This window comes from Dendropsophus ebraccatus, chromosome 7, assembly GCF_027789765.1.
Source record: "Dendropsophus ebraccatus isolate aDenEbr1 chromosome 7, aDenEbr1.pat, whole genome shotgun sequence".
NCBI classification, from domain to species: domain Eukaryota; kingdom Metazoa; phylum Chordata; class Amphibia; order Anura; family Hylidae; genus Dendropsophus; species Dendropsophus ebraccatus.
In genome coordinates, this window is record NC_091460.1 from 112,742,413 (window position 1) to 112,754,281 (window position 11,869).

General features: G+C 41.7%; 1 protein-coding gene across 1 annotated transcript in view; it reads left to right on the forward strand.

The window, feature by feature from the left end:
- The window catches only part of CDS1 (CDP-diacylglycerol synthase 1), a 52,637-nt gene extending 40,768 nt beyond the window's left edge, over positions 1–11,869 (forward strand). Inside the window, exons 7-13 of the mRNA XM_069978198.1 lie at positions 265–347; positions 2,731–2,818; positions 3,753–3,821; positions 4,240–4,392; positions 6,132–6,251; positions 8,473–8,576; positions 10,201–11,869. Coding sequence (XP_069834299.1) covers positions 265–347; positions 2,731–2,818; positions 3,753–3,821; positions 4,240–4,392; positions 6,132–6,251; positions 8,473–8,576; positions 10,201–10,312 — 729 coding nt within the window. The 3' untranslated portion in view covers positions 10,313–11,869. The remainder of the gene's footprint in view (positions 1–264; positions 348–2,730; positions 2,819–3,752; positions 3,822–4,239; positions 4,393–6,131; positions 6,252–8,472; positions 8,577–10,200) is intronic.

Genomic DNA, 11,869 nt, shown 5'->3' on the forward strand with positions numbered 1-11,869 from the left:
GATAGTTATTGTGTGTGAATGGCTAAATGTTTGTCTTATTTTTAGCCTTCTATAAAGGCCATTACAGTTTGTGCACATAGAATTTATTGATAATATCCTTTTTTTTTTTTTACCCCTCGTTCTTGTCCTCATGTTTCCCATCTTCCTTACTTGTCGGCTCTGTAATTGTCAGGTCCAGTGTTTGTTATAGTGTCGGTATCTATAATACAGTCCTGGTTTCCTGTCTTATTTACTGATGTGTTGTGTTGTCTCCCCTATTCACAGTTTGGATGGACTCATGTCACTTTGCTGATCACTGTCACACAGTCTCATCTTATCATCCAAAATCTTTTTGAAGGGATTATCTGGTAAGGTCTGACATTTGTGTGCGTTCCATATGTAACATGCTCATTGAGCAATAGCTAGACCCAATGTTACCAGCATTTCACACTCAGTTGGCTAGCAATCTCCTCTTTATTGCGGTACTCCAGCAAAAAAAAAAAAAAAAAAAAAAAAAAAATATATATATATATATATATATATATATATATATATATATATTAAATCAACTGGTGTCATAATGTTATATAGATCTATAATTCACTTCTATTTAAAAAAAATCTCAAGTATTTATCAGCTGCTGTATGTGCTGCAGGAAGTCTGGCACAGTGTTCTCAGCTTTCACCTATGTCTGTGTAAGGAATTGCCCAAAACAGGAGATGTTTTCTATGGGGATTTGCTGCTACTCTGCACAGTTCCTGACACGGACAGAGGTGGCAGCAGAGAGCACTGTGTCAGACTGGAAAGAAAACACCACTTCCTGCAGGACATACAGCAGCTGATAAGTACTGGAAGACAGGAGATTTTTTTAATACAAATTATCTGACACCAATATAACTTAATATAACTTTCTGACACCAATTGATCTGAAAGAAAAAAAAGGTTTTTTTATTTTATTTCTCTTTTACTGTATATAGAACAATACTGTAATTTACCTACCGCCAGACCAGATTTCTGAGCCTAGGGCATATGGAAGATTTTAAGGACAGTTCTTGTATGCCATGGCTATTTGCAGTACCCTAAAACAACAGATGCAAGCACAAAATCTGCTTATTCCTTAGAATTGGATATTTAGGTTACACTGCAATTACAGCAGTCCTGCTATGGAAGGGCAAAAGAACAGAGTATGGATCGCCGCTTAGTGTTCAACTAAGAAAGGAGACATTCTGAATGCAGTGAAATGTTTGATAACGTAGTATTGGCTGGTACCAAATATTCAAAATATATAGATATATGTTGTATGTGTTGTCATATTGTGAAATTATCTCAATACAGATGATATCATTTCAATAACAGTAAAGCACAAACTGTATATAACTACAGCATTGTGATAAGCATGGTATATAATTACATGCATTGTGTCTAGAGATGAGTGTATCTGGAGCATGCTTGAGTCTGATTGTTCCCAATTTAAATATATCTGTGGCTGAAGAAGTTGGATGTAGCCCTAGGGGGTCCTGGAAACATGGATACAGCCTTAAGCCCCTATTACACGGGCGATCCAGAGAAGCAAGCGTGCTCCAACCTTTCAGGCCAGAGCTTCCTTGCTTCTCGTTCCCTGCTTGCTGACGGCGATATTACACGCGCCAACAGAGAGCGGGTAAGACTGGGGGAGGTGGAGGGGCTGGCTGGGTGATTGTTAAATGATCCTGGCAACCCATAGAGTATAGCGGCGGTCTGCTGCCACCACTCCTGTTACGCTGGAAGACGGCAGCAGATGGTTGCCAGGCTCATCGTTTGTGTTTCAGCCTGTTGAAAGACAACGATCAGCCGTCCGCGCTTGTCGGCTGATCGTTGTCTTCTGTTACATGAAGCGATTATCGTCCGATATCGTCCAAATATGTTTGATCATCTCTTTGTGTAATAAGGCCTTTAGACTTTTTCTGGACTCCCCAGGGCTGCAACCAACTTCTTTAGCCACTGATATTTCAATGCCGATCCATTAGACGTGAGCATGCCCGAGTCTCACTCCTCTCTAAGTAATATATAAAAGCTGAGCCTTAATTGCTTGTAATGGGCAATAAAAGGCAATCTTACTATATCTGACAGCTTGATAACTTTCCCTCATGGTGGTAAAAGGTGCATTCAGTGTTTTATTAAAGGGTTTTTCCAAGACATACAAATGTTTTTACTATCTTTAGATGGATTTGCTTTAAAATATTCTCAGTATTAAGCCAGGCTGCAATACCATATACACTGGGCCTAGTAAGGGATTATATGAAGCTTATATGGGTGCTGCAGCCTCTTCAATCGGCTGATGTCGGGGGGGGGGGGGGGTATTGGTCATCATAATTAAAGTCCCAGAAACCCCCTTAAAGTTCTTGGTACCAGTGGTATCTTTTTTTTTTTGTGGTCCTTCTAATAATTTCTACATTTCCAAGGGGACATTCCCTATGTGATATCTGTGATTTACAGAGACAGGCTCGGTGTTCTGACTGGTCGAATTTAGTAAATTCTTCATGGAATGATCCTTGAGCATATTTCCTGCCTGTCCTTCATTTTCCTAGAAACAAATACATCTCCGTATTACTAGTTGTGGGGTTGTCTGTACCCTGTCCTCTTGGTGATTGTTATTGCCAGGCGGTGTATGGACAGACTACTTTCACACAAGGAATTTTAATACCCAATTGTAAATTTGTTACCGTATTATTTTGCTGACTGACTTTTTGTTTTTGTTTTCATGTTTTGTAGGTTTTTAGTTCCTGTTTCCATTGTCATCTGTAATGATATCATGGCCTATCTTTTTGGTTTCTTCTTTGGTAGGACGCCACTGATAAAGGTAAACGGGAGTCAGACAGTTAAAGTAGAAGTCCTGCAAAAATGTTTATAAAAATATTGTATTGCCCCTCAAAAGTTATACAAATCACCAATATACACTTATTACAGGAAATGCTTATATATATATATATTTTTTTTTTTTTCCTTGCACTTCTGCATCATGGCTTCACTTCCTGGATAACATGGTGATGTCACTTCCTGGATAACATGATGATGTCACGACCCGACTCCCAGAGCTGTGTGGGCTGTGGCTGCTGGAGAGGATGATGGCAGAGGGGTGCTCAGTGTCCCTCCAGTGCCCTGTGTCCCTCAGTGTCCCCCTGCCATCATCCTCTCCAGCAGCCACAGCCCGCACAGCTCTGGGAGTCGGGTCGTGACATCATCATGTTATCCAGGAAGTGACATCACCATGTTATCCAGGAAGTGACATCACCATGTTATCCAGGAAGTGACATCACCATGTTATCCAGGAAGTGACATCACCATGTTATCCAGGAAGTGAAGCCTTGATGTAGTAGTAAGTGCAGGGAAAAAAGCACTTTATAAGCATTTCCCATAATAAGTGTATATTGGGGATTTGTATAACTATTGTGGAATCTGTTGGCTTTATATAAATGTTGTTGTAATGCCGGTGTATCCATGTCTCAGAAGGCGCAATCGTAATGTGAACTCATCCTTGTTCACTTTACCTTCCATTGCTATTAATGTTATAGCTGATCATATCATATAATAATATTTCCTTTATGTATATATAGCGCTAACTTATTTCACAGCACTGTACATCACCCGAATCAGTCCCCGTCCCATTAGGGCTCACAATCTAAATTCCAAGTTCCCCTACAGTATCTGTATGTTTTTGGATGTGGGACATGCCCCCCCCATATCATTGGTGTATTCACCATCCTAATGGTTACACTCTTCTTTTGATCCTCTAGCTGTCGCCCAAAAAGACGTGGGAAGGTTTCATCGGTGGCTTCTTTCTGACCATAATATTTGGATTCCTGGTAAGTATTCCTGATTTATGTTATTTATGCAACTTTACATTTCAGCAGTGTGATGTCATACCTGATCCTTACCCGGTCATAGTAAGGTGTACCCTATAGAAATCCATTTAAATATAACAGGTACAGAGGGGAAAAAAATCACTGTCAATGGGTACCAGATATGCTGACATGTTCTTCTTAGTTTGTGAATGTTTTACCCACATAGTCCTCTCAACTATTGACCTTTGGGATACTCTGGTTACATTTTTTTCAAATCAACTTTTACCAGAAGGGTATATATTATAGATTTTTAGTTTACTTCTATTTAAAAATCTCAAGTCTTCCTGAACTTATTAGCTGCTGTATGTCCTGCAGGAAGTGGTGTATTCTTTCCAGTCTGACAGAGCGCTCTTTACTATTTTTATTTTTATTTTTATAGTTTTCATACATTCTGGCACAGTTCCAGTACTTTGTGTGTCCCGTGGAATACAACAGTGAAACAAACAGCTTCTCCACCAGCTGTGAACCATCTGAGCTGTTCAGGATCCATGATTACACAGTCCCCCCTTATGTGCAGTCGTTGTTGGGATGGGTAAGGACTCGTCGTTTGTTCTTAAGTCTCACTGCATTTTGTATTGAACAGTTTCCTTGTGATACTAAGAGAAGTGGACAGAGAACAGGGGAGCGTTGAGTCAGGCTTTCCTAAAGGGAAACTGACAGCAACGATATGCATATATCAGTGCTGGCAGTTTCCAGTTACCTGAGCAGCGTTAAGGTACCATTATTATTGTTCTGTCATACGCTGAACTTTAATTTCTGACAACAGTGTCTCAGAGGTGGGTCCATGACACTGTGTGTGCCTGTCCCGCTCTCGCACCATGGCTCCATCCCTGTCCCACCTTCTCTGAGAATGATTGACAGCCGGCTAATGCCATGCAGCCAAATACGAGCCGGCTGTCAGTCATTCTCTGACATAAGTTACTCCAGCACAACTAAAAAGGGCAACACTAGAGCATCCTGCCCAGAGGTTCAATTGGGTGCCACCCAATTGCTAAATTTTCATCATCTATGGTAGACTCCCTGACCATTTGGCTCTCGCTTCCAGTCCTTAGATTCCCACTGACTAAGGACAGAGCTTCTGTCCGTAACGCGTAGGCGATAGCCTGAAGAGTGTATTTTCTTGTTTGCTCCAGTGGCTTGTATTGCACTCAATAAAGACATTCGTTTTTGTACCTTCCTTCACTGAGACAAGTTTCGTTGCTTAGATTCCCATTGTTTGTTCCCAAAAGCAGGGTGAACCAGCAGCACTGTAGAGAGTCAATAAAAGCTAAAGTACAGTAAATCTATGCGAGTTATAGGTACAACTAGATCTCCAAATTTTTTTTTTTTCCCTTTCCACTTTTAAGGGGTTATCCAGGCTTAGAAAAACATGTCTGCTTTCTTCTAGAAACAGCATCACTCTTGTACTCAGTCTGGATGTGGGTTTTGCAGCTCAGTTCCATTAAAGTGAATGGAGCTGAATTGTAATAACACACAAAACCTGAGGACAGGGGTGGTGCTGTTTCTACCATCTAAGTAGCTGTGCATTTTCTATTTCTAAATAACCCCTTTTAATAAAGGATTTGGGGACCCATGGCCCTTGCTGTCATAATAAGTGGGGGACCCTCCTCTCAGACATAAGACTCCTTAATTTAGGTAGTGTTGGTAGTGTTTGGTAACTGAGAATGTTATTGTAGAAATCAGATTGATAGAAGAATGATGACTAGAGATGAGCAAACCTGGAGCATGCTCGAGTCGATCCGAACCCAAACTTTCGGCATTTCGGGGGCAGCTGAAGTTGGATAAAGCCCTAAGGCTATGTAGAAAACATGGATATAGTCATTGGCTGTATCCATGTTTTCCAGACAACCTTAGAGCTTTATCCAAGTTCAGCAGCCCCAGCTAATCAAATACCGAACGCTCGGGTTCGGATCGACTCTAATCCGAACCCGGTTCGCTCATCTCTAATGATGACCTGTGTCTCAGGAGATGCTCTTTGGTACATGTTGTTATTATTATTATTATTATTATTATTATTATTATTATTATTATTATTAATATTTATTTGTATAGATTCCACAGCGCTTGAAAAAATGTTAAAAATCAATCCATTTATTTTACGTATTTTAAGTATTCGCCAGTTATGACTTTCTGTTAGTATTGTATAGCAGCCTGTTGCACAGTTTACATAGTGTCTTTGATTCTTCTATACAGTAGTTTCTGAAAGTTTGAGTAAGATCCTAGTTTCCTAGAGTGGCATGGACAATGATGGTTTTTTTTCTTTTTTCCTAGACAACAGTCCGCTTGTACCCATTTCAGGTCCACAGCATTGCCCTATCGACGTTCGGTTCGCTGATCGGACCATTTGGAGGCTTTTTTGCCAGTGGTTTCAAACGAGCTTTTAAAATTAAGGTAAGTCCATATTGCACGTATATTCCTGTAGTTACTCGTCCAACTTTAGGTTGTCTTACCAGACCAGTCCATTTGTTGATTTGCATATAATTATATTTATTTTTCAATGGAAATGCCACTGACACTGCTTAGGAAGATTTTCTTTTACATATGTATTGCTAGCAAATTAACAACGGGCAGCTTCCACAACTAGTGGTGTCTTACTGTATACACCCAAAGGGTAGCTTCACACATACCAACTCGCAGCGTTAATAACGCTGCAAGTCGGCTAGGTCCTGGCAGATCACTTTCACTACATACACACAGCGGTCTGAACTACCGCTGCGTGTATGTAATTCTGCCGGCCGCTTAACCCCTTCTGTTGCCGCCCGGCTCCCGCTCTGTATACATTACCTGTCCTCACTGCACGGGGTCCCGACGTACTGCTCTCCCGCCCAGCCAATCAGTGGCTGCGGCAGGGCAGCACACTGATTGGCCAGGCGGGAGAGGACAGGTAATGTATACAGAGCGGCAGCCGGCCGGCAGCTGAAGGGGTTAAGCGGCCGGAAGAATTACATACACGCAGCGGTCGTTCAGACCGCTGTGTGTATGTAGTGAAAGGAATCTGCCAGGAGCTGCGAGTCGGTACCTGTGAAGCTACCCAAAAACTGTTTATCAACCTCAATAAAAGTTAAAACATATCTGTCATTTTGAAGCTATGAAGAGTGCTGTACTGTCATTAGTAACAATTGCTAGAGGGCTAAACCAGCAGCACATATTGATCTTTTGATTCACTTCTTTACTTTGTAAAGTCAACTTCTGTCATTAGGTTTATGTGGCCTTAAATGAGGGCAACGTAAACTATTGACAAAAATACTGAACAGATGTTTTACTTCCATCATTCTGTTCTGCCGTTCTCCTAATATGCAGGAGAATAGGATTGGTGCCACACCCCTCCCCCCACCCAGCAGCTGCTGATTGACAGTTGACTGCCTATACACAGCATGGATAGATAACTGCCAATCAGCAGCTGGTGGGCGGAGTTTTCGGCTTCTCATGAATATTTAGTACTACTGGGCTTATGCCCATAATGGAGAGGACTACTTATCCTCCATGTTTTTTGTTTTCTCCAATGAACGATTGCAAACTAACGCCTTTTTGGGAACAAACTGAACTCATTCACCATAATACACTCATCGATAGTCAAACAAAACATGTGTAGATACACCGAAGATTTGTGAACGATTAAAGCGTAACTGTCATGTTTTTTTTTATTGCAGAAATCAGTAGTATAAGCGATTTTAAGAAACTCTGTAATAGGTTTCATCAGCCAAAAAAGCCTCCTTCTGTCCTCAAGAAGCAATCTCCCAGCCTCCCCCCCCGACTTCTTATCTGTGCATTATCAGGCAAACACGTCTTCATTACAGAGAAGCCAGTGAAGACGGGTTCTGCTCTCTCCATTGTAAGCCTATGAAGGGGGGAGGGGCTGAGGGAGATGAGGGAGCAGGAAGAGGTGACATGAAGGTCAGCTGTTTGTAGACTCTCTGGGCACCTAAACTGCAGGATTCTGGGGTCAGAAAGGTCAGTGCTTATCTATGAACTTACTGAGAGAAGATTGCAGGATGTTGTGCTTTGCAGAAATCCTCCGTGCTCAGTCACTCCTAACAGCCCCTCCCCTCTCCATAGCCACATAATGGAGACAGAAATCCTGCTGCTTTTGATGTGAGGGGGGAGGCTGGGAGATTGCTTTTTCACTACAGAAGGAAACTCTTTTAGTACATAAAACCTATTACAGAGTTTCTTAAAATCGCTTGTACTGTTGATATTTAATGTTTTCAGAAAAATGACCCTGAAATGACAGTTACGCTTTAACAATGATTTTACGGTAGCACAGTAGCTCTGTATACAATCGTGCTGACTGGTTCCCTTATATTCAAACAATATAACAATTTTTCACACAATAATCTTTCTGTGTAATAGGGCCCTAAGTCTATAGAGCCTGAGTGAGCACCAAACCGGGGTGTCATGCTCTCTGCTGCGGCTATATCTAGTGGGGGGCTTTAGTCCCAATGAAAACTTTTGATATGTTTGTGGCAAGTTTTCAAAATTTAGTTGACCTGTGAGCACCGCTAGGAGCAGATGGGGTCTGCATGCAGCTCTACCCTGGTTACTTACTTAATTTAGAGCCTGACTGTGAAGTGGAAGCAACTAGAACATAGTATTGATGTGTATTGTTTTTCAGGATTTTGCTGACACCATTCCTGGACATGGCGGGATCATGGACCGATTTGACTGTCAGTATTTGATGGCCACCTTTGTCCATGTGTATATTGCCAGCTTCATAAGGTAGGAGATCCTGAGATGTAGAGAAGTTTTCATATTACCATTATTACTGAAGAATACATTGTAACTAGAGATGAGCGAACCTCAAGGATGCTCTGGGTCATCCAAACCTGAGCGCCCAGCATTTGAATACCGGTGGCTGAAGAAGTTGGATGCAGCCCGAGGGAGCACTGGAAAACATGGATACAGTCTATGGCCTTTGGGATGTATCTTTTGTTCCAAGCAGCTGTAGGGCTGCATCCAACTTCTTTGGTTGGATATTGCTATACAGTCATCTATCTTCTGGCCAGCAGAGGAACTCTGACCCCTTAGTCATCATCTAAGAGTCAAGTAATAACACTTCCCATCATAGAAGACAAGTGCGATCTCACAATATGGCAGCCTTAAGCTGGGCTAGCCTATGAAAATGAATGGGCTGAGTTGTGTCAGGAAAAAGGAGAAGCTTTGTGACTGTGTAAGATATAGTTATTGCACTGCTTGAATCTATTTCCAGCAGGCGTCTTACAGTTCCTTGCACAGACATTGTATTGACCCTGCTGTCACTTGGAGGATATTTGGTGTAACTAAGCATTTTCATATTCGGGTTTAAAAGGGTATTCCAATCCTTTTTTTTTCTTTCAAATCAACTGGTGTCAGAAAGTTATGTAGGTTTGTTATTTGCTTCTATTTAAAAATCTTAAGTCTTCCAGTACTTGTCAGCTGCTTAATGTCCTGCAGGAAGTGATGTATCCTTTTCAGTGTGACACAGTGCTCTCTACTGCCACCTCTGTCTGAGACAGGAACTACTGGCCAGAGCAGTAGCGAATTCCCATAGAAAACCTTTCCTGCTCTGGACAGTTCCTAACATGGACAGAGGTGGCAGCAAAGAGCACTGTGTCAGACTGGAGAGAATACACCACTTCCTGCAGGACATACAGCGGCTGATAAGTACTGGAAGGGTTGAGATTTTTAAATAAAAGTAACTTACAAATCTATAACTTTTTGACATCAGTTGATTTAGAAGAAATTTTGTTGTTGCTAGATTTCCCCTTTTAAAGGGGTTATCCAGCATAACAAAACATGGCCAGCACCACTCTTGTCTCCAGTTTGGGTAAACATTTTGTAACTCCGTTCCATTGAAGTGAATGGAGCTTAATTGCAAACCACACCTAACCTGGAGACAAGAGTGATGCTGTCTCCGGAAGAAAGCGGCCATGTTTTTGTATCGCTGGATAACCCCTTTAGGCTATGTTCACACTACGTATATTTGAGGCTGTATGTTTGAGGCTGTATAGCAACCAAAACCAGGAGTGGATTGAAAACACAGAAAGGATCTGTTCACATAATGTTGAAATTGAGTGGATGACCGTAATTTAATGGCAAATATTTGCTGGTATCTTAAAACAACGGCTGTTGCATTGAAATAATGGCCGTTATTTACTGTTATATGGCGGCCATCCACTCAATTTCACCATTGTGTGATCATAGCCTTTCTGTGTTTTTAATCCACTCCTGGTTTTGGTTGCTATGAGGACCACAATACTGACTGAAATATACGTAGTGTGAACCCAGCCTTAAGGCGCTTCCTGTCATGTATCATGAACTAGTTCACTTCCTTTAATCCAGCTATTTCTTTCTCTACGTCCAGAGGTCCAAACCCCAGCAAGGTCCTGCAGCAACTTCTAACACTACAGCCAGAGCAACAACTAAACATCTACAAAGTGTTGAAGACCCACTTATTGGAGAAGGGGGTCCTGTAAGGAGCGACCTGTGACCTGTGACCTTACTATATGTCAAGGACTGTGTAGGTGGCGCCGGAGCTATTGCACTGACTCCAGAGCATTCAACCAAAGAATGTCAACTTTCCTTTCTAGTTCCCCATAGAGAAGGCACAAGGCTGCCTTATGGCTCCCAACGCAATGAAACAAGCGAATCTGCTGTCCGAGCGCAGCTCTGAAGGTTGGAGCGGTGAACGTTCCTTATGGATGCTATCTAGCCCTTCTAGTTTTTATTTCCATGTGAGTGTAGTGAAGAAGAAGGGCAGCTCCTTCATTGATGACTCTATGCACAAGTTCTTGTAGGAAGCGGTTTACTTCTCACACTGTGTACCTCTTCCTGCTGAATAGATGGAATTGGGATTCCACTTTCTTTGTATTGCTTTTATGGGATAGGTTTTATGTTTTGCAATGGGCATTTTTTCCATAGTTCCCCCCCCCCCCCTCTTTTTAATATTGTTCTAGAAAAAAAAAAAATAATGGTATTTATTTGCTGTATACTGTACATGTGACGTCATTCAGGGCTCCCTCTACTGTCATAGGGCAGTACTACATGTGTAGAATAGAATAGATGAGCATGACGGACTGAAACACAGCTTTTCTTGTCTTCATAGTCAAATGGAACATAGTTTAGTTCTCTGAATCTCTAGGGGTAGCCATGGAAGGGGGTACTGATGGCGCCAACCTGTGTACCAATATAACGGTATCTGTACTGCCTGACCGCTAAAGGTGGCTAGGACTGGAGCCAGAGGACGATACTGCTTAATACTGTGAACTCATTCAGTTCTGTCCGAATAGACTGATACTGTCTTCAGCATGCAGATATCCTGTTTCCGCAGCTGTACCGCGGCCAGAATTGCTGGGACTACAGGCCACATTCCTTGTTTCTGCTCCCCTGCATGGATCTGCGGAGTATATTCTCTTCCTGCCTTGTAGTTTTCCGTCCTCCTAGTGCCTTTGTGCGCACTAGTCTTTTGGAAGTTTAAAAAGGGTTATCCAGAGTTAGAAAACCATAGCCGCCACCTTCTTAAAAACAGCGCCACTCTTGTCCTCAGGTTGTGAATGGTAGTGCAGCTCAGTTCCATTGAAGTGGGAGAAGAGTGGCGCTGTTTTTTTTGTTTTGTTTTGTTTTGAGAAGGCAGCTATGGTTTTGCAACCCTAATGCAGCGATTGATCTTTTTTTTTTTATACTGAGAATAAAATCTGTGTATTTTAGGAACAGCACATAGTTACGTATAAATGTTAGTCATAGGCAATAATAGTCTTTATTGAAAGCGGTAGGAAAACATTTCCTGTTCCCACCAGGACTGACTGGTCTCCTGTATATTACTTTTATTAGATAATTATTACACAGCCCTTTTCTTTAATGGAAAAAACTAACTAACAAAGATGTGACGCGTTGCACCTAGGCAGTCTGATTTTGTAACACTCTATACTATAACTATAACTTTTTTCTGAGTCAACTTGTGCCAGAAAGTTATATAGATTTGTAATTTACTTCTATTTAAAAATCTCCAGTCTTCCGGTACTTATCAGCTGCTG